The following is a 24,060-nucleotide window of genomic DNA, read 5'->3' as shown; positions in this document are numbered from 1 at the left end:
TAACTCACTTACTAAGTCAATAATTAATCATTATTCTATTCATTCGATTTATAAATCAACATTTCATTTTCCATTTTTCATTTGGATGACTAGACGATGTGATACGGTTAATGACGCCTACTTTTACGTGGCATTGAAGTTACTGGGTTCAAATGCAAATGAGGTCCTGATCTTTTTAAATTATTCTTTAGAGATCAGAATCTGACATACGCAGAAACTGTTGCAACCTGCAGGGCAATGATATGGAATGATAACGAATAATAAATAATTACGGTGTAGGAATGTTTAAGCATGAAAAATGGAAAATGAAATGTTGATTTATAAAACGAATGAATAGAATAATGATTAATTATTGACTTAGTAAGTGAGTTAAAAGTTCTTAAAGAATAAAGAATAAAACAAAATTGGACAAATGACAAATTTTTGAGGAGTGTTAATATATTTAAGGTGTCTTGTGACGAAGCACAAAGCTTCAGTTGGCTTTTCTAAATGCGTTGTAATTTATTTCTACAAAAAAATGAAGGTTTCATGGTAGAGAAATTAAATTATGTTGTATTGTTTCGCATTGTTTTGTTTAGTTTTGTATTTTATTGTATTGTATTTTTTGGTATTACATTATTGTATTTTTTGGTATTACATTATATTGTATTGCGTTGTATTGCACTGTTTTGTATTGTACTCTTCTATAAAGATAACAACGACGACAACAACAACAACAACGGCATACACACACAACAATAAACACGCAAACAACAGACAATCCGCGCACAACTGTTACTCATTCTCTTGGGAAAAACCCCTTTCACACTATCACCACCTCACCCTACCACATCACACTCCTACTACACACCAACCACACCACACCAGCCACACCACACAACACCAACCCCACTAACCACACCAGCCACACTACACCACATTAGCCACACCAACCAGCCACACCAACCAGCCACACCAACCAGCCACACCAACCACAGGACATTACACCACACCAACCACACCAACCACACCAACTTCACCACACCACATAAACCACACTAGCTACGCTACACCAGCCACACCACACTACACCAACCACACCACAGGACATACGTATCGACACTGCAGACGGGATGGAGCCTGGAAGAGGGACAGACGCAACATGTCGAAATCAGATTATACCGAGTGCTACTTCTCTCCTGTACGTTATTATTATTATTATTATTATTATTACTCTTTGGGCGGCGTTGTGGCCTATAAGTTAAGGTCGCCTGGTGCTCTTTCGCAGTGCTCTGGTTCGAATACGACACGTATTCATTTGTGGTATTTGTTTGCTGTTGACTTCTCTGAACATTGGGAAAGTGCGAATTTACAGATATAAAGCAGCCTAATATAAGACGATGCAATGTATAATTAATCAAAGCATACAATACTTTGTATAATAAGAGCGAGGTGACTGGTTAGAAAGAGTCAAACAAATACTGAACACATATAAGAAGCCAGTTAAAGTCACCTATCATTATTTCATAGACATGAACAATTTTAAGTTATTTAACTTTGAGCGAGCGAATTCACAGAAACAGAAAGAATTCCCCCAAGAACGAACTATGTTGTTCCTTCAGTAACCGTTGTAGAATGGTGAAGAGCGAGCAGCATAACAATATATAAACATCATACATAGATTCAAAAACTACCATGTATAGATACGTAAACATCATGCATAGACACAAAAATGCCATACATAGATACATAACTACCAAACATAGATACATAACTACCAAACATAGATACACAAATACCAAGCATAGATACATAAATATTAAACATAGATACATAAACACCAAACATTGATACATCATATCACTAGCATAGATGCGAAAATGCCATGCATAGATACATAAATGCCAAAAATAGATACAAAAATCACCAGCGCAGCATAGATGCAAAAATGCCATGCATAGATACCTAAACACCCAACATAGATACAAAAATCACCACACAGATGTTTTGGCTGCGCACCTTCATCCCAATGGCTGTGAACGTGTTGAGCATGGTCACTTTGATACCCAGCATCATACTGTTCTCCGTATTCAGGTAGTGATGATGATGATCTTGGTGGTGTTGATGATGATCTTTGCGGTGTTGATGATGATCTTTGCGGTGTTGATGATGATCTTGGTGGTATCGATGATGATGTTGTTGTTGATGATGATGTTGTAGATAATGATGATGATGGTTATGGTGATGACGGTTTGGATAACGACGATGATGATGATGGTCTGGATGATGATGACGACGATGATGATGATGATAATGATGAAGATAATAAGGATGATGACGATGATGATGACGAAGCGGTTGAGATTTCCATTAATGAAAACACAAACCTTCAGAACGTAATTTTCACCTTTCATGAATGATGAAAATTAAGAAGACAAAACAACATTTATATTTGACAAAAAATAAATTATAATCCAAAAATTGTAATATTATAAATAAATATATAATACAATGTAATGTAATGTAATATGATATAATGTAAGATAATGTAATGTAATACAATTCAATACAGTACAACACAATACAATATAATACAATACAATACAATATAATGTTAATATAATATAATATAAGTTAATATAATATAATATAAATAATATAAACTACACAATGACACAACTCTACTTAGCCATAGCATTTAGAAACTTCACCACCCCCACCACCACCATCACCATCACAAAGTAAACCACGTCGTTTCTCATAGCAACTGCTAATACCCCCCATCCTCTCATGTCAAAATCATCGTTATTAGTTTCATTACTTTGAATGGAGGGGAGATGGAAATGGAGATGGTGAGTGAGTGAGTGAGTGAGTGAGTGAGTGAGTGAGTGAGTGAGTGAGTGAGTGAGTGAGTGAGTGAGTGAGTGAGGGAGGGAGTGAGTATGTGAATGATTGAATCAATCAATCGATCATTCAATCCATCAAACTTCTTTAATGACATGTTTCAAGATGACAAAGCGTTCAAGGAATCACACCATACAATCACTTTTTCATCAACATCAATGAATATTCTTTTTAAAACTGATAATGCTGGCTCATTAAAAATCTACCATAAGCAAATTTTTCCTCTAAAATCATGAATATTTTCTCAAAACTGATGATGCAAACACTTTAAAAACCCATCATATGCAAATTTTCCAATTTTTTTCAGTCAGGAAAAAGAAGTGGAACGCGTTTTTTTTGTTTTTTAGCGCTGGCTGGCCATCTCGAGTTACTCGCACGCACGGTGAGCCAATGAGTGAAGGCCATCAAATAAACTTCCTGTTTGGTAGAAAATTTTCTAAAGTACATACAGTAATGCGATGTTAACGTGTGTGTGCGTGTGTGTGTGCGTGCATGTGTGTGAGTGTGTGTGTGTATGTTTGTGTGTGTGGAGTGTATAACGTTGTTGTGTGGAGTGTATGACAGTTTTTAGCTTTTAGGTGCCTGATAACTGATAATAACCGCATCCAAGTCCCAACTTAACTTTATAACAAGTTCTTAAACGGTCAAATGATACAATGGATTGATATAACAAAAAAACGAAGTGACTTGAATAATTTTTACACAGCTGATGTTATCTCCACAAACATTTAAAATCTTCAACCAAATAACAAACACTTGAATGTTTCACTTTTTACCAAGGAGGAGCATGAACAACATCATCACTTTCATTCATTCGCCAACTCAACTAACATCTCAACGGTCATTGTCACTACTTAGTTTTATAAAGAAATTTAACTTAATCAACTTGGTCTAACTTGAGAATTTTATCTTTTTCAATCCCCATTTTCGCACCATATCGTGCGTGTTAACGAATCTTCAAATTTACGATACCGACTTAATTTTAAAAACTCTAACGTCTAAATTCTCACCACAATGTCGCAGAGACCTCCGTAGGCAGTTGCGCATCCAGTTGCACATCAACCTGTTCGTCTCTTTGCTGCTGGGCTGCGCTACCTCCATGGGCTCCGGTCTCATCATTGAGAGGAGTCTCAAGGCCAACAGCTTCGAGGAGACCATCATCCACAACAATCCTGTTGGTCTATGTGTCTCTAGACATGTTGCTGTTGCTGTTGTTGTTGCTTTGTAGTTTTTGCACTTCATTATATTATATTATTTTATTTTTTCATAAATAATTTTTCGCTAGCGTTGTTATATAAAATTTGAAATTCATTATAAAATGATTTGTTGTTTTTATGTTTTTTATTTCATGTTATATTTGATTCGTTGCTGTTGTGCTGAAAAAATAAATTTATTTGTCAAACAAATTCATTCACGAAAGACTTCATCAAGACCACACAAGGACAGGTTCAACTCTCAGCTAAAATCCTAGCACATGAAAATGAGATTCGATTTCTTAGTTAGATGAGACCGAGATTTCTAACAGAGTTTAAATCAAAATATATCCAAAAAAACAAATCAAAACATATAAAAAAACAGTTTTAAATAAAAAATTAATAAATAAAAATATTAAACTGATCATTACAAACATGTGGTTTAATTGATATATGGTTCGAGATTGTCGGACAAACACGTAGGTGAAGAATTATGGAGCGTTCACAAAACACGGTTAACAAAAACGTCTCAAATTGCTGCTTGCGTGCCATTCCGCCCGACAGATTTTATTTTCAACGATTTACAAATACATTATTTCCACTGCTTTTTTATTTTTCTCTGAGAATTTTTTATAGTAAAAAAGAAATCGAATTAATAAATGATAAAACAAATAATTTTATTTTTAAATAAGTTTATAAGTTTGTTGTAATGTGTTGCTACTGTGAAATTTGTAAGTTAATTCATTCTCTGCAATTGTTGGAGTTTGAATTTTGTTGAAATAATAAAAAGTAATAATATTTATTAATATTTATTTATCAATTATTCATTCATTTTTCAAATCATTTCGTCTACACATTCAATAATTTTTTAAAATCAACTTTTATGCCATTTCGACTTTTCAATTTTGAAATGAAACTCGTTCTTTAAAAAAATTTTAATTGATGGAAATTTTCAACTTTCCAGCTAATCAGACGTTTTAAGTAAGTCACATTTTATGAGCTGAGAAAATTCCATTTGAAACATTTTATAATCCAGTGTGTGTGTTTGTGTGTGTGTTTGTGTGTGGTGTGTGTATACATTTTATGATCATTTTGCTGGTGGCTGGTTGGTTTGTTTAGTTTGTTGGTTTATGTGTGTGTGTGTGTTTGTATGTGTGTGTGTGTGTGTGTGTGTGTGTGTGTGTGTGTGTGTGTGTGTGTGTGTGTGTGTGTGTGTGAGTGAAAGTTTTGTATGAATATGTTTGTATGTGTGTGTTTGTAACTTTAGATGTGTTTCCTACATTTTTTAAATTTTTAAAAATATGTTGTTGCAGGAAGATGTGTGTGTGGAGTTGACAACTAAGATTCAACAATGTTTGTGTGTGTATGAATGAGTATACGTGTTTGTGTGTATGTATGTGTATTTTTGTATTTATACGTTTGTTTGTGTGTGTGTGTTTATGCGTCTGTTTGTTTGTTTGTGTATGTGCGCATATGTGTTTGTGTTGGTGATTTCGAGAATATATGTAATTATATGTGTGTGTACATGAGTATGATTGCGTGTTTATGTGAAAATGTGCAAGAATGTGTGTGCGTGCGTGTGTGTGTGCGTGTGTGTGCGTGTGCGTATGTGTGTGCGTGTGTGAAGAATATGACCGAGAAGATTAGGCAATTACTTTTGGCAAGAAAATATTTCCAGGAATCATCAATTAGTTCGTGCACCGCTGAGTGATTGATGAGTTGGAAAAGTAAAAAAATATACAAATAAATGAATGAAAGAAAGGAGAAAAGATGGTAAGAAAGAAAAAAATGAATGAATGAATGAATGAATGAATGAATGAATGAATGAATGAATGAACAAACAATCAAACGAACAAACAAACCATTTAGAGAAAAATCAAATATAGTTATATACGGACGATTGGTCAAATTTAGCAGCGAACGAATGAACAAATATTAAAAATGCAGACCTACTGTTTGTGTGTTTGATTTTAATAAAAATCGATTAAATATATGAATAAACCATAGACACGAATAAATAATTCAACATATGATGATGATGTGTTGACATCGAAACACAGGTTTGGTGCCGGATACACACACTCATCCAGCTGTACTCCAAGAACTCATCCTACATGTGGATGTTTTGTGAAGGTTTGTTTTGCCATTCTTATCAAACATTGATGACTATAACATTAACATTAACACTATAACATTATTGAACATAACATTAATGAATGAATATAAGATAATGAATATAAGATTAATGAATATAACATTAATAAATATAACATGAATGAATATAACATTAATGAAAATAACATTAATGAATATAACATTAATAAATATAACATGAATGAATATAACATTAATGAACATAACATTAATGAACATAACATTAATGAATATAACATTAATGAATATAACATTAACGAATATAACATTAATGAATATAGCATTAATGAATATAACATCAATGACTACAACATTGATGAATATAACATTATTGAATATAACATTACTGAATATAACATTAATGAACATAACATTGATGAATATAACATTAATGAATATAACGTTAATAAACATAACATTAATAAATGATACCTAACATAAAAATGGGTACTGACTGATGGGAATATTCCTATTTTTCAATCATTTTACCATATTTTCAAATTTGCAATAAGAACATATTTTTATGATTTTTAAACGTCGTCATCAAATTATTCTTTCGTCACTGCGCTTACAAAAAAATTTCGTATAAAAATTTATGATTAAAAGCCGAAGTTAAAACTGAGAGTAAAAATGTGAGATGATTGAAACTAAATGGAACTAAATGGAACCAATGGAACCAAATGGAACTACATAGTTTCATATTTGATTAGAGCGATGAATGAATGAATGGAACCGAGCGGATGTGTACTCATTTGAGACGGCAAGATTGGTCCAGCCGGCGGCCGGCTTTCAATTTTCAAAACATTCACAAAGTTTCATAACACAATTTCGAATGTTTTTTTCAATCTCAAATTGGTAATTAAATTTTCGCCGCGTGAAAAATTGACGCAATTTTGAAAGGCAATTTCAGCGAATTAAATTATAAAAAAATTTAAATTTTGAGAATGAATTTTTATGTCAGATGTCAGTTTCATTGAATGCACGTACGTGCTTCTTGAAACGCAATCTATCTTTAGAAGGTCTTTAGGAGAACAGTTTTAATTTCAAAGAAACTTGAAGTTTTTTCTTCTATTTTTGATGAAATGTGGTGAACAATTTCTCTTTGTTTGAGACCTAAAAATAAATTCCGTGAAAATTCACATAAGCCTAAACAAAGCATCAAGTGGCGGATCTAAGTGGGAGTTCAGGGCGCACCGAGTTCACGGTGACGGATCTCAGGGCGCATTCCCACTAAACCATGAAAGAGAAAAATACGGAATATCCCGTGTTAAATCAAGTAGTAAACTAAAACTAACCAAAAGAGTTATTAACTTGAGAACTTTAAAAACCATTCCCCGAACTGGAATGGGAATTAGCAAAAAAGTCACAAAATGTTCACAAACAAATCGAGTCTGGTAGAAAAGATAAATGAATGATTTGAAATGACTTGCAAGCCTATCAGCAAACTTTACCTCTGAGTGTCTAACATCATTCTTGCTGATTGCATGTAGCACTGAGAAGGGTATTCAGTAACTGAAAGCTTCAACTTTTCAATTTTTGGTTGAGTTTTTTTTACGTAGATTCAAATTTTGATTATGTTTCGTGTTGCTTAATAAAAGTATTTGCCGTATCTGTCAGAAAAGTCAAAAGAATTAAGCAGCGTGCATGCGATTTAACTTTGTTTCAGTGTTCTGCTTACATTAAAAGAGATGCAAAAGTTGACGAGCTATGAATGGATTGAGCTGGCGGTGGCGAACAATTGCATTGTATTTCAAATCCAAAATTCCCCAAATTTTTAATTAAAACATGAATTCATTTCATTCACATTATAACGCAACAGAAAATTCAAGCGAAATTTTGTCACGTTACAAAAATGTTGTAACAATAAATAAATCATAGTAGAAGTCGTAGTAATAGTAATAGTTAGTTGCAGTAGTAGTTGAAGTAACAGAAGAAACAAAAGCAGCAGTAGTAGCAGCAGCAGAAGCAGTAGTAGCAGTAGTACTAATCAAAAAATAAAATAACTTTGACAGAAACTTGAACAAAATTATGAAAATGAAATCTTTATGAAACATCTTTCATAGGTGGCCACCGTCAAAACAACGAAGATATTATATTATAGCATTATACTTCGAGATGGTGTGTATGTGTTTGTATGGGTACGTTGATTCGGGCTTACTTACGTACGCTGTGTGGTTTTTACCAACACTTATAAGCATTCTTGCAAAAAAAAACTGAGAAAAATTTTTTAAAATGAACCTACACGATACGCGAAGAGCCACTGGAATGTCGCTTGTTTCTCTTGTCACTTCGGAGTGCTGGCTTGTTGCAATTACTGTTTCAAGTTAACAGGAAAAAACTTTTCAATTTGCCGAAAATATTGAAAATAAAAAATAAAACTACAATTATATTTCAAAAAAAAGCTATATTTTAAAAATGCTAATTACTAAGAAAAAGCTATATCTTAAAAATGCTAATTACTAAGAGGAAAATATTTATAATTATAATAAAAGCAGTAGTAGTGGAAGTTGAGTTTCAAGTTACTGGAAAAAATAATTTGTTGGGATAAAACTGACGTTAAGTGATGTGATGAAAAACATTGTCAACACTGTTGAATGTACGTACTGAACAATGATGGTATCAGAGTTAATTGGAAGAATCAGTTAAGTTACGTGTAGAATCAATCAATCAGTCAATCAATCAGTCAATCAATCAGTCAATCAATCAGTCAATCAATCAATCAATCAATCAGTCAGTCAATCAATCAATCAATCAATCAATCAATCAATCAATCAATCAATCAATCAATCAATCAATCAATCAACCAACCAATCAATCAATCAATCATTTTCCAGGATTGTACTTGCACCTGCTACTGTCTAGGTCGTTCGTTCCCAGATTCTCCAGTAAGGTGTTTCTAATCGCCGGATGGAGTGAGGACATCTTTAGAATTTAAAATTTTCATTCATTATAATGTCAAGGTGATCAAGGTCACGGCCAAAAGGTCAAGGTAGTAAAGGTCAAGGTGATAAAGGTCAAGGTGGCGAAGATCAAGGAGGTGAACGTAAAAATCTTACATCAAGTATTGTGAAAACGACTTCACATGTACATACAGGCTAATGTCTACAAATTATTTTTTAATTATTGAAACTGGAAGGTCATAAAATGTAATTAAAAAGCAAAAAAAAAACCCATCAACGGAAACAATAACGTTACAGAAATAACGGACGTAATAACAGTGGTCTCAAAAAATAGCGCAACCAACAGGTTCAATAGTTTGAAGAGCATATCAGAAAGAAATCTACATACTTACAATCTTTAAACAGCTTTGTTTGCATATGAAGAACGATCAAACATAAACATCCTAAATAACTTTCGCAAAGTTTATTAAAAACATGTTGACCTTAAATGTAAAATAAAGAGTTATTGTTGAGAATAACCATAACACTATAACGTATCAACGAGAGAGAGAGAGAGAGAGAGAGAGAGAGAGAGAGAGAGAGAGAGAGAGAAAGGAGAGAAAAAAAGAGAGAAAAAAGAGAGTAATAACAACTAATAACCAAAAGTAATAAGAAGAAGGTAGAAGAAAGATTAACGCGTTTTTTTTTATTAATTATTGACTTTTCACAGTATACAGTGACAACAGAATGATTATTAATTACTAATTAATTTAATAATTTAAAATGACATCAAATTAATTATTATTTAATAAATAATTATCACATAATTATAACTAGTTATTGATTAATTAAATAATATAAAAATCAACTTCATCCATTTAGTTGGTCCGCTGGTCCCGACACTCACCTACGGAAGCATTCGTATATTCATTCAAGACGATGAGTGAGATGTCAAGATTTTATTGATTTTTTTTTGTCTTCAATCATAACGGCATCTTATCAACAATTAGAGAACCTTACAAAATCAAACTTGGTGGTGTAAAAAATTTCGAGAGTACATTTGTAAAACTTTTCAAAATTTGTTTATTGATAGAACTGATGTTAACATTTAAAACAGGCATCGTACATCAACCACTAGCGAAAATTTTTAAAGGATAATTTTAAAATATTATATAATTTTTTGCTGAATAATAACAGTGAAGGAGGTATTTTTGGCGGGACTAAGGCTAACTGTTTTGACTCTTAAGAATAAAGTTATGTTAATTTTTGAAAAAATTCTTCTTTTTTCGTGCCTTATTCTTTCAAGTCATTGTCGACCATCGACCTCCCCAAAACCCGATCTTTAACACTTAGTAGTTGTTGAAATGTGATGATACTCAACAAGTGACACAAGGACTTCACAAATGTTGTTCGTTGTTGACCGCGATCTCCTTTCTCTGCAACATTTCCAGTAGTTGTTAGATTTTCCATTCTTTCCTTCCGCATGATGTGATCAAAAAACTTTAACTGCCCCCGTCGGATTATCAGTAGTAGTTTCCTCTTTTCATAACCGGACTGTTTTAATACATCCTCATTCTAATTTGAAGTATGAGAGGTCCAACAAATTTTCATAATTCTTCCAAAAAACCACATTTCAGCAGGGTTAATCTTTTTTACCATTTCTGTAGAGATTGTCCAGGACTCAGAGCCGTAAGTTAGCACAGGAATAATGTAAAATTGGTTGGCGCTTCTGCAAAAAATTCCTAAAAAAATACGAAGAAAAATAAAATTAAGCATTTATAATAAAAATAATAACAATAATAACAACAATTAATTATAACAATAATAATAATAATAGTGACCAGAAAATAAATCATTTTGAAATAATTGCTTTGCATGCATGAAATCTTCTTGGCAGATGTTGGATGAAAGCAGTAGCACCTCACATTTGGATCATATACACCCCCAACCTCTGCTGCCTCCTTGTGAGTGGATGGTGGGGGAGGTGATTTCAATCAATCAATCAATCAATCAATCAATCAATCAATCAATCAATCAATCAATCAATCAATCAATCAATCAATCAATCAATCAATCAATCAATCAATCAATCAATCAATCAATCAATCAATCAATCAATCAATCAATCAATCAATCAATCAATCAATCAATCAATCAATCAATCAATCAATCAATCAATCAATCAATCGATCAATCAATCAATCAATCAATCAATCGATCAAACAATTAATCAAACAATTAATCAAACAATCAATCAATCAAACAATCAATCAAACAATCAATCAATATAACAATCAGTAAGCATAATTATCGCCATTAAAATAATAATTACCACCATAATCAACATCTCAATCAGTATCATCATCACCACAAGAACACCATCACTATCACCAAAAACATGATCTTCATCATCAACAACAACATGGTCATCACCATCAACAACAACATGGTCATCACCATCAACAACAACATGGTCATCACCATCAACAACAACATGGTCATCATCATCAACAACGATATCATCAACAACAACATGATCCTCATCATCATCACCGACAACATGATCATCATCGTCATCAACAACAACATGGTCGTCATCATCATCAACAATATGATTATCATCATCACCAGTTGAATGTAGTATTCCTGGCAAACATTCTTCGGATCCTGGTGTTCCAGCTTCAGAGCCACCCGCACGAGCCAAACAATTTCAGGTAAGCCAATCAAATCATCTAACTAACTAATTAATTTGTCATTAATTTATTAAAGGTTAAAGGTTAAAAGGTTAATCTCTCTTTCACACACTCACTCAATCACTCACTCACTTTCTCAATCACTCACTAACTCATTCACTCGCTCACTCGATCGATCAGGGAGATAGAGGCAGTTTCTTCGTCCCGATTAACCTTTTACAAAACGCACTTGATAAAAATTAGCCCAAAAACAATATAAAATTTTTTTCAAAAATGTCCTACGCCTCTAAACCGCCCTGCAAACCCAAAACACGACAGACGCGCTCTGAAGGCTACGTGCATGTTGGTTCCCCTGTTCGGCCTGCACTTCATCTTCACCCTCAGCAGACCAAAAAGTACTCATCCCGAATTTATCAACAACAGCGGACTCATTACGTACGACGAGTCAAAGTGGCACCACTACCACTACATGATCGATTCCATCATCAACTCACAGGTTGGAGATATGGAGTGGTGGTGGGTACATGTGTGTGTGTCGTGTGTGTGTGTGTGTGTGTACGTCGTGTGGTGTGGGTAGTACAACAGACGAGTGTGTATTATGTGTATCGTGTCGTGTGAATGATGTTACAACATACTTTAAAATTAAAATTTTTCAATTAAAAACCAAAACTTCCAGGGTTTTGTAGTTTCCATCATCTACTGCTTTCTGAACGAAGAGGTATCTAATTAGTTTTTTAATTATGCAACTAGAGGTATCTAATTAGTTTTTTAATTATGCAACTAGAGGTATCTAATTAATTTTTTAATCATGCAATTAGAGGTATTTAATTAATTTTTAATTACTCAATCTCCGCATACCAATCAAATTATACCTGCTTTAACTAATGCACTAAAATGGTCCTCATGACAAATCCATCCACTAAATACATCCTTAAATTTTTCAAACCAGTTAATTTGAATGAATTATCAACTTTAAAATTGAATAAACAAATAAAGAATGATAAATTTTAAAAACGACGTTAAAAATTGTTGAGTAGCCGAAAATAATCAATTATATAAAATTAGGAGTAAGAATGCAATTATTAATGGATTGCACAGAAATTGCTTGCATCGTTCCTCTTCTGTGTAATCTTTTTGTCTTAAGGCATAACTCTTTCAAAATACCCATTCAAGTTTTTTATACTGAAAAATTTGAATGGACATCTTAAATTTGCGCTGAGAACAATTAGATGATAACGTATAAATTCATATAAATTTGTAAACACAACCAGGTGCTGGGCCACTTGTCGAGAATGTCTGCCTGCTTTCGTGGCCACCCGACCACCCAAATCTTCACGATGGCCTCTGACATCAGGAGAAGAAGTGACGCTGAATCGATCAGGAATGGATTCCACAGCAGCCATAAGGACGATAACAGGATGGCGGCGGCCATGGAGATGAAAGATCTTTAATCTTTCGTTGATGATAACCTCTGAAAAATATTTAAAAACTTGTAAATACCTATCAACCTACAAACATTTAATGATAGAACGACAACAGAGAAGAACATTTGAGAGAATGACGTCAGCGGGAAGGCATCCGGTGGAGAAGAGTGTCTGAAGAAAAAACATCCCTCCTTAAATGTATTTTTTGTTGACAACTTGATAATAATTTGTTTTTAATTGTAAATCAAACTATACTTTTCCAAAATAATACCTTTTAATAAATATATAATCACATTTTAACACCAAATGACTTTCAGCCTTTTTTCCAAAGGCACATTCATGGTTACGCCGCTACTCTATACTATAAACAATGGTGATTGACGATGACGAAGACAGTGATGACGATGATGATGGGACAAACTAGTAAAATTAACATGTCGAGTTATTTTTATTACTTTATAGGTTTGCTCAGGTTTCAGAGGTTCGTAATCTTGGCTTTTAAATTTAGTGGCCACCTGTTGATTGAAATATAAAATTGAAGTCAATGTAAAAGCTAGAACGAAATGTTCCTTACTTTGATTTCTACAACTCTGTTGTCGTTCGGCTTCTTCAAATCATACAGAACTTTTATACCTTTATATTTAATAAAACTACTCCGTTAACCATACCATATAAATAATTGTGGTGGTCTGTGTTGTTTTCATCATCAAAAATAATTACCTGACATCTGCATAAATTTTCCGTGCTTATCAACGGTCGAGTAGTTGGCCACAGAGTGTTCGAAAACTTCCTTTAAGACGACTCCTTTGACGTCTGCTAAAACAAATGGGTCGCTGAAAGGGAATGTGCTGACGATGTCGTTATACGTAACTACACCTGGTTTAAAGATAAATTCCAATAATGAGCTTATAAATCTCGAGATCAAGGCAATCCTTACAATCCTAAAATTAACATTGTCGAGTTATTTTTATTACTCATATTTAATTAATTTAAATTTTTACGTTTAAGATATTATTTTAGAAAAAATAATTCACCGATTTCAATATCTGGGACTAATCAGGTGAGATTAGGTGTGTGAGACCAAGTGCAGTCTGGATCTATGTAATAGATTTCAGTGTAACTGAAATGAGTGAGGATTGAAGAAGGTATTTTCGAAAAAATATTTTATGCATTGTTGGCCATTTTTTATTGATCTGCGCTAACAAGTTGGTTTATGTCAGTGGATTCGTTCGTAATGCGTGTCATTCAAGTCTCAAATGTGACAGATTTCACAAAGTTAAGTTTGACAATTTATTTGAAATGAATTTCGAAATGATAGATCCTACTTTGTTATAGAATGTTACGAAATAATTAGTCCTAAAGTTAGAAATATCTAGTTTAACAATATTGGTGTTACGCATTTGAAAGCAATGAAGTATCAGATACTAATCCAATTTTGATCGAAGGCCAGCAAGTTTCTTTAAAGTCAATATAGTTCTGGCTCGTCAGATTAAGCGCCACGATCTTTCTGAAGATCTTTATCTTGGGCTGATCAAAGCTATAAAATTTAACACAAAAATTTGTTTTGATCTAAAAGTATTTAAATATTAAACAATTGAAGTTAATATTTTAAAATTTCACGTAGTATTTAAATTTGTTTTGATCTAGAAATTATTAAAAAGTCAAAGCAAAAAAATTTTATTTAGTAATCAAATTTTGCTTTTTTCTTTTTGCTTTTAGAATACAAAGAAACCAAATATAACTTAGTTAAATTTACAAGCCTCACAACACATCAAAGTGAGGTCAATAAAAAAATTAGTCACGTGATATAAGGTCTAGCAAAGTCAATTTGGTTCATCCAACCCTATATAAAGCATTCCAAGTCGGTTGTGAGACATTCTCTTACGAAATTCGATACCGATCACACCAACAAATTTTGCACGCTTTTATAACGATCTTACGATTATAACGAATATTGATCTCCAACTTCAACTACATTATCCTTTAAACATCGGGAATTATTTAATCAATATTTTATTCGGAAATCTTCGAAATTTTGTTTTTAGAAAATCTAAAAAATGTCTCAATCTAATCAAGCATCCACAAACAACGGCATCAAAAGAACCATAGAAATTCCGGTAAGACACCCAAATAGTTACCAAAACCTGTTGAGGCATGATTTCGTTTTCTTGGTTGACGAGAACGACGAGGTTCACGGCAAAGAGGATGATTGTGGCATTTGTTCTGAGGCGCTGCTTGGTGCCTCCGACCTGGTTCATTTAAGAGAGTGTAGACACTGTTTCCACATGCAGTGTCTAAAACAACTCTATTTAGCCACAGCCGAATTGAAATGCCCGTATTGTAGGACAATATATAACATGGAGTACGGGGAATGCCCTGGTGGAGTTTTAATCATTGAAACCACCGAAGATGACGTAATGTTAGAATTTGCCCTGCAGGACGTCAATTGTAATTTGAAAATTAGGCGCAAAGAAGATCCGGATGAAACTGTTCTAAAATTACTTGAGAAAGCGTGGAGGAGGCAATTGATAACCGAAGAAATGTTATCATTCTTCGCAGAAAATAGTTACGAAAACAAATTAATAGCATCGACATTAGAAGAGTTGAACGTTTTCCCCAATTTACTCACAGAGCATATTGATGATGGTGACGATGAACTTCCGGCTGTTCAAAACCTCGACGATGCAAACGACGACATCTTCTTCAACACGTTTGACGACGATGAAGATGATGACGACGATGAAGATGACTACGAGGATTTATATGATTATGACAACGAAGATGATGTTGTCGATGAAAACAGCAGTGTGAACAACAACAACAACGATGATGATGAAGAGAGCGATGATGATGACAATACATGGTTGCTCACCATCAATGACATAACTCATCGAATTTTCAATTACGAAAATTTCTTCATCGCTGTGGTGGCGAATCATGAAGACGAGGACAAAAGCATAAATATAGAGGACGAGGAAGATGATCACACCGTCACAATTAACGGCCATTCATACAACCTCAACCAGTTGGATGATTGCAATGTTCAGCACTTCCAAGGGTATATTAATGGAGTATACATCGCATATTTCGAAGTGAAGGAAGATGTCAGTGCGGACGATGAGGTTAAAGTTAGACTAATGATTGAAGACATTACAGCAAGATTTTCATCCACTGAATAAGGAAAGCCGAACAACGTATCATACATAATATATTGTTAATATCATGTAAATTATTTTTTATTTTGCATGTGATATTTTCACCCTAAATATGTTAATATAAATTTCAAATTTAGAAAAGTTGTTTGAAGAAAATTATAATTATATTTAATAAGATAACGGCTACAATTTTTTTTTGCAAACTTCCATTGCGGTGTTTCGTCAAAGAATATGAATTGAATATAAATTTTAAAAAATGTAAACTAATCTAATTCATTTCCATACAAAAAATAAAATAAAGAGATTGAAGGTTATATCGAAATAATATCGAACTGCGATTTTGGACATTTTATTTTAAATTTACCGTTTTTCGAAAGACTGAAACTCCAAATACGAAGGTTAACCAGATTTAGCAGGCTTATTCTTCTACATAGAACGGGTTGATAGCAAATATTTAAAAGATTTTGTATTATTGTGTGTGGTGTTTGAAAAGAATTATGAAAATTAGTTGGACCTCTCATACTTCGAATGAGGATGTATTAAAACAGTCCGGTTATGAAAAGAGGAAATTACTACAGAAAATCCGAAGGGTGCAGTTACAATTTTTGGTCACATGATGTGGAAGGAAAGAATGGAAAACCTAACAACTACTTGAAAGATTGCAGGAAAAAGAGATCGCGGTCAACAACGAACAACATTCGTGAAGTCCTTGTGTCACTTGTTGAGTATCAGCACATTTCAACAACTACTAAGTGTTAAAGATCGGGTTTTGTGGAGGTCGATGGTCGACAATGACTTGAAAGAATAAGGCACGAGAAAGAAGAACGCCTATAAGCTGACCGCTCACGTGGTACCTTAAAAATGTTGTTTTGAACCAAAATTGGAATAATTGAAACTTTTATCAGTTGATAAAAAGTAGACTTAATTTGCAAAATTATTTGTTAGTTATTTTTTATTCTGATATTTGCAAAGGGATATAAGAGGTTGAAACAAAATCATTAAAATTAAAATAAACAAAAACCCATTTTGATAATTTAATTTTGAAACAATGTATCAACATCTGTCACTACACATATGTATACCCACAAAACAAGTCAGTTTTTGATTCTCAAGGTAGAAACTAACTTTCAACTATTTTATCACACGTATCATAATCAACTCGTAACGCAAATAAGCAAAAACCTAGGTAGAATACCGCGTATTAATAACAACAAATGCATTTAAATTTTTAATAAATATATACAATATGTATATATATAAAGGACTCCATTCAGATCATAACCATAACAAAATAAACAAACAGCTCTCGATAAAATATAGCAACAAATTTCTATCTAGTGCTGCTTTTGTTAAACCTACACCAGAGTTTTTAGTGTCATTCCGATTATGAGTATCATTTTCAAACACGGTCCCACTTTCTTTATCTTCCTCGGTACTGGTCCCGTCCCCAAATTCACCTCCGTGATTCACAAAGCGTATTCTCCCTTCGATCACAGCTCTTACTTTTGGGTTCAACTCAAAGTATTTCATTAAGATTTCTTGATCCAAAACATCTTAAACAAAAAATATTAATAAATAAAAAGATTTTATTGCGTAGATGTTCACCAAGATGTTTGTCACCATGATTAGGACGTACCGACGTCGATTTTAGTGCAGGAGTGCTTGCCGAATGACGTGTAACCATCTCCACCGTTGAAGACAAACTTGGCTAGGGCGACTTTATAGGTTTGCTCAGGTTTCAGAGGTTCGTAATCTTGGCTTTTAAATTTAGTGGCCACCTGTTGATTGAAATATAAAATTGAAGTCAATGTAAAAGCTAGAACGAAATGTTCCTTACTTTGATTTCTACAACTCTGTTGTCGTTCGGCTTCTTCAAATCATACAGAACTTTTATACCTTTATATTTAATAAAACTACTCCGTTAACCATACCATATAAATAATTGTGGTGGTCTGTGTTGTTTTCATCATCAAAAATAATTACCTGACATCTGCATAAATTTTCCGTGCTTATCAACGGTCGAGTAGTTGGCCACAGAGTGTTCGAAAACTTCCTTTAAGACGACTCCTTTGACGTCTGCTAAAACAAATGGGTCGCTGAAAGGGAATGTGCTGACGATGTCGTTATACGTAACTACACCTGGTTTAAAGATAAATTCCAATAATGAGCTTATAAATCCCGTGATCAAGGCAATCCTTACAACCTTTATTAATACTGCTCCTTAAGGATCCACCGTTTACAAGACCTATGACAAGATTGGGCCATTTTTCTTGAAAGTAGCTGATGATTGCGTCCGTGAACAGGTTTCCTGTACGTGAGTGAAGTTATTTACGTGAGTAATTTTTATCTGACCGAACCAATATTTTTAAATTTACGTGTTTACAGTAAATTTACGTTTACGATAACGATTATATGTTTGCTTGTAAGTGAATGTCCAAAGCGTTAATTCGTTCAAAAAACCGTGTCATTTTTGGTGAAAATAATCAAATTTTCGGGCGCCGAGCGCACCGACTTAAAGGAATAATATTTTCCCCATCATCTGAAAATTTAAATTATCATTCTAACCTTTTTGACTTGTTAAACGTTTTCTCTACAATTTTGAGTTTTGTTTATTTTGTAATTTTTTACAGTTAAGAAGATGATTAAAAAGAGAAGGAGTTGATCATTTAAAATTTTTTAAAAATTCAGTCAATCAATAATTTTGCACAGACAAAAAAATTTCACAAATAGACTACATTGCTCGGGAAGACTTTCATTTTTTGGTACGTTAACACTTTCATGTACATGCGAGTACAGATAAGCATGATTTCAAATAGGGATTATTTCAAATTTTTATTAGCCTTATACCAAAAAACCAGAAAAGTACCTATATTGCACTCTTTAAGACGACATTGGCCTCCGTCTAAGAAGTCCTCAGTTTCTCCGATTTTTCTGCCGAATGTTTCTTTTATTTTAGCGTTCAGCGATGTCAGTTGAGCATCAATAACGGCATCTACGTTACAAAGTTTATATATTTATCAAAGAACGAATAGTTTGGATTAGCTAACCAGTCAGCCAACAAATTCATTCAGTATTTAAATGTTATCAGACTTACCACTTGGAATCGATTTGTCCATTAGAACCGTGTTGCCTTCGAAACTAACTACGTTGCCAGCTTCATCAAATTGAACTGTCAACTTGCCTACAAACTTGCCCATGAACCCAGTTTGAACTACTAAAGTTTTTTTGCCGTTACCATGTTCTACTACTTTCGGATAGCCATCAGTTATTTTGTCCTTAAATTTTTTGACTTGACCTGATGGTTACAAGAAACAACTGATTGATATAGAAAATGCTTCGAATTACATTGCATGCCCAAAAAGTAAATTTTCATAAACAATTCAACCCTAAAATCTTGATTGTTTTGTGTTTCCTCAGATGATTGTTAACAGACCTCTGAGTTATCGTCGTATCAATGGATGCGATAAAGTATTGAAAAGTTATCCTTAGAAACATTTCAATTATTTTTTATACCGAGATAAAAGTAGTTGAAGCTAAATCTTGTCAGTTGAATTTATATCTAAAAAATTTTACTACGAAATATAGTAGGGTCATATTTCTAGTAGAAATGTGTTACTAACCTGCATTATGAAGTAAGGTGTGGCTGTGCCCACCAACTATGATGTCCAAATCTGGCACTTCTTGCGCCATCTTCAAATCATTTTGATAGCCTGCATGACCAACTGCAATAATGTACTTGGCCCCGGAACTAACTGCAGCTTGAACGAGTTCCTTTACTTTACTAACTTCATTTGTGAACTTCAAATTTCCTGCGAACGTAGTTTACGAAAACTAACAATAATTTATTTCTTTTTATTTATTCTTATTTATCAAACCAAGAATTTATTTATCCATATGTACGTATATGTGAACAGGCAAATTTCTCTAAAATAAAAATGGTTAGTAACCTATTTTAGAAAGTTCAGGAACCTTGTCGGTGAGATAACCAATAATGGTAATATTTTTCCCTTTGTAGTTTACTACCGTGAATGGTTTTATACTTTCTAGATAATCTGGCGCCTTTGGTATTAAATAAAATATATTTTTAAAAAGCTGATGATAATCGGTAAATTGCATTGGTATAACTTTTCTATTTTATACACTATGACACGTTGTAAGTTTTACAGTTCAAATTCCATGATTTTCTTTAATAAAAATTAAGTCCTTATTTGAAGTATTTGCTAGCAGTACAAGCAGCGGTTGTATGATGCTGAGTCAAGCAAAAGCTCTCTTCAACTGTTTTGTTTGCAAAAGGATTGACTGTTGTAGAGTGAATGATAGTCATGTGGGATGTAAAATTTTCTTAGCTTGATTAATGTTCCGTTCGTTTGTTTCAAATATAACTCTTTAGCCGGCTTTTAATTTACCTTTAACACACGTGTGAGAGCACATTTTTGCAATTCGTACAAAATTAGAATTCTTGTACCTGCTCAAATAGAAAGCTTCTATAAATATAAAGCAAATATCTGCTCCATTCTTTCAGTTTTTCCATTTCTTTTCATAACTGCTTGCGCTAATTAAAAATAATTACGCACAACATATGAAAAAGGTTTCAAAAGCTTTTCAATATTTCTCAAAAGCGCTACTACATAGAAATAGAGAGCGGATGCAAAGTCTTCTCAAGGGAAGCGCTATACAAATTCAGATAAAGATACATTAGTATTTTTGCATATTACTAACGCTAGATTTCTCAAGATTAGAACAGAGAACAGTGAAAGTAACGTTCTTTAGAAAGTTCCTTAATCCTTCAACTCCATTGTCAAATTCGTGATTTCCTAGAGACTTGAAAAAATTTTTATATCAATAATTTATATTTTTTTTTACAAGTTTACATGTATGGAAACGATGTGAATGCAATTAACTAGATTGAAATTTAATGCAATTAATTCTCAGAGGTTTCCCCAACACAAAGCGCGTGTCGTGTGAATACGCGCAAATCTACGCCTTATACATTGTATAGGTGGATGTTTCTTTATACTAGAACACGATTCATTATTTCCATCTCACCGCCATGGATGTTTGTTATAAATTTAAAGAACTTCTCGAGACATTTAATAATCTTGCATGGTATGACAGCGTTCAAATGTGAAATATGCATGTTTTCAATAAAAATTCATATCTGAAGACATTGTACATACAAAGGACAACTTATAATTTTTAGTTTTGATTGTTTTTCTGGTAAATTTAACTTTGCATAGAAGCTTTTCAAGTAGAACCGGATCGTTATCGTAATAAGATTAAAAGTCAGTTTAAATAACTTTTGAATGACAACTAGGTTCGGGTTAACACAACCAACAAATACAACCGGAGAATGGAAAAATATTTTTAAGTTATAAATACAATTCAGACATTTCAAAACGTCCCTACCATGGCAGTATAATTGAGTTCATTCATGAAATGACTTGAGTCTTCCCCCTTATAGATATAAAACCAAGGACTCCCTGCATGTTGTAACGTTTATGATCCATTTTTATTAAATCACATGCAGATACAATAAAGTTTTCAGTATTTAGTTTTAATGGATCAGTGAGATAATAAAAAAAACTTTACAGATAAGTTATTAAAATTTAATTAAAAATTGCCTATATCCAAAAATGAACTGATGAAAAAGATTGAAGAACCTTGAAACTGGTCACCAGCATCTAATAACAATAACTCTCCCTTGGCTCTCTCTTGTTTAATGAAACTTGCTCTTTTCGAAACACCACCAAAACATCTTTAATACAAAACGTTATTTTTTATATAAACTAAAGTCTAAACTGAAACCGTTTTTTCTAAATTCGACTTTTTCATGACATAAATTAAAACCAAATTGCTCATGTTTCTATATATTTATAATATAAATATATAAATTTTATATATATATATATATATTTATATATAAATTTTATATAAATAAAATAATCATAAAAGTGTCTACTATTTTTATTATTACCTTCAAAAATGCACTAAAAAAATATAAAAGCCCTGATTAATGATGTTGAAATGGTAATTAAATTAATTAACAATGATTAAATTAAATTAAAGGCAAAAAATTTTCATTGAACATAATATCATAAGATTTCAATTAAATAAAATACAAATAGAAAACTAAACATAGTTAGTCAATATATTTTAGTTTAGTGTATATTTAATTTATATTTACACAAAGAAGAATGTAAAATTGTAAATTAGTAGTGAAGTAAAAGAAACAAGAGAAAGGAAAGAGGAAATTCATAAATTGCTAACTCCTGGATTCCATCTTCCGGGCATTTGGCTCCCATGGCAGTGAAGGGCTCAACCCTGGCGTGCACATCGTTCGTGTGCAGGATCGTCATGGACAAACTGGACGTCTGAGCAAACATTCCATCGAAGAAAAAATTTAAGATTAGTACACGGAACATTTTTTCTTATTAACGGAACGAAACGCACCGGTCTTAGCAACGCCGTTGTATTCAAATTTATTACCAAAGACACAGTTTAATTTATTTGAAAAGTATTATCAAATTGATGTGGTCTTGTGGACATATTTTCATATATTTTAGCATTATATAAATATATATATGTTAAAATTGAACTATATCGTCATTTATGAAGTAAGTTATATATATCAGTTATGTATATAAATATATATTACATAATTTATAAAAAATATATATTAAAATTTACATATGAACAATATCAACATATAGTATTGTTACGTCTTTGTGTCTTTGTTTTCATAGCGACTATGATTGAAACTTAATTAAAATTAAAGTTAATCATATGATTTAATTTAATTCTAATATCAACATAAAAATACATGTATATATAAGTTGATATATCAATCAGTGAGCATAGTTTTATAGAATGAAAATAAGTAAATAATTATCGGCCATGGACAGTTTTTAAATCCATCAAGGTCATTTAATGTATTTTATTTTATTTTAATGTATTTTTTGTAATGTATTTTATTGTATTGTTTTGAATTTTATTGTCTTTTATTGCAAAGTATATTTGTTGAGCGACTCTATTGAGTTATCTTTACAAGCGTTTAATTTGATTAATATGAGAATTAAAAAATTTGAAGAAATTGGTTGAGCAAATATTTTTTATTAACCGAAATATCATATCTACATATTCACAAGTTGTAATCACCTATCTACAATGGAAAAACATAAAAAATATTTAAATAACACAAGAATTGAAAATAAATAATTTACATAATGTTAACATTATATACAATATTTACATTTTATACATTATCTATATTTATATTTTTGTTACTCTCATCCTCGTCTTTATGATGAAGAAATTTTCGTAATTGAAAATACGATGAGTTGTGTCATTGACGTATTTTTGTATTGTCATCATCATCGCTCTCTTCATCATCATCGTTGTTGTTGTTCACACTGCTGTTTTAATTGACAACATCATTTTCGTTGTCATAATCACGATACGAGACAAATGTCAAGAAGAATGGCGGTGTGGTAGCGAAAATCACACTGACCACGATGTAGGCAGGTACGAGAGAGTGCAATACGGATCGTCTGTGGATTGGGATCAAGAAGGATCTTCGAACGTCTTCGGAAAACCGGATTTTGGAATCAATGCATTTTTAAGATAATTAAATAATTTTTATTTTGAATTTCCTCTGGAATATTATCTAATTTATCGATGAC

At 32.5% G+C, this 24,060-nt stretch overlaps 4 protein-coding genes across 4 annotated transcripts; 3 read left to right on the top strand and 1 right to left on the bottom strand.

Moving 5' to 3' along the window:
- Positions 1-85: 85 nt before the first annotated feature.
- Positions 86-7,628, top strand: HELRODRAFT_182403 (hypothetical protein; the record flags this gene model as incomplete). The annotated part of the gene is made up of 6 exons (XM_009032674.1): positions 86-163; positions 905-1,180; positions 1,982-2,073; positions 3,907-4,057; positions 6,137-6,209; positions 7,387-7,628. 6 exons carry the CDS (start codon positions 86-88, stop codon positions 7,626-7,628), a joined length of 912 nt encoding a protein of 303 aa, XP_009030922.1.
- Positions 7,629-11,507: 3,879 nt separating this feature from the next.
- Positions 11,508-13,253, top strand: HELRODRAFT_182402 (hypothetical protein; the record flags this gene model as incomplete). The annotated part of the gene is made up of 5 exons (XM_009032673.1): positions 11,508-11,699; positions 11,789-11,823; positions 12,121-12,298; positions 12,479-12,520; positions 13,074-13,253. 5 exons carry the CDS (start codon positions 11,508-11,510, stop codon positions 13,251-13,253), a joined length of 627 nt encoding a protein of 208 aa, XP_009030921.1.
- A 2,030-nt stretch (positions 13,254-15,283) lies between these two features.
- Positions 15,284-17,189, top strand: HELRODRAFT_182401 (hypothetical protein; the record flags this gene model as incomplete). Its single annotated transcript, XM_009032672.1, has 2 exons — positions 15,284-16,354; positions 17,040-17,189. 2 exons carry the CDS (start codon positions 15,284-15,286, stop codon positions 17,187-17,189), a joined length of 1,221 nt encoding a protein of 406 aa, XP_009030920.1.
- A 467-nt stretch (positions 17,190-17,656) lies between these two features.
- HELRODRAFT_90638 (hypothetical protein) lies at positions 17,657-22,803 on the bottom strand (the record flags this gene model as incomplete). Its single annotated transcript, XM_009032666.1, has 13 exons — positions 17,657-17,919; positions 18,018-18,159; positions 18,219-18,277; positions 18,365-18,520; positions 18,582-18,689; positions 19,248-19,373; positions 19,476-19,670; positions 20,002-20,190; positions 20,329-20,440; positions 21,101-21,202; positions 21,788-21,861; positions 22,042-22,136; positions 22,649-22,803. The coding sequence occupies 13 exons, from the start codon at positions 22,801-22,803 to the stop codon at positions 17,657-17,659; spliced, it is 1,776 nt and encodes a 591-aa protein (XP_009030914.1).
- Between the last annotated feature and the right edge of the window lie 1,257 nt (positions 22,804-24,060).

This window comes from Helobdella robusta (genome assembly GCF_000326865.2).
Source record: "Helobdella robusta unplaced genomic scaffold HELROscaffold_86, whole genome shotgun sequence".
NCBI lineage: Eukaryota > Metazoa > Annelida > Clitellata > Rhynchobdellida > Glossiphoniidae > Helobdella > Helobdella robusta.
Note: the sequence above shows the minus strand (reverse complement) of the source record. Positions and strands in the feature narration are given on the sequence as shown.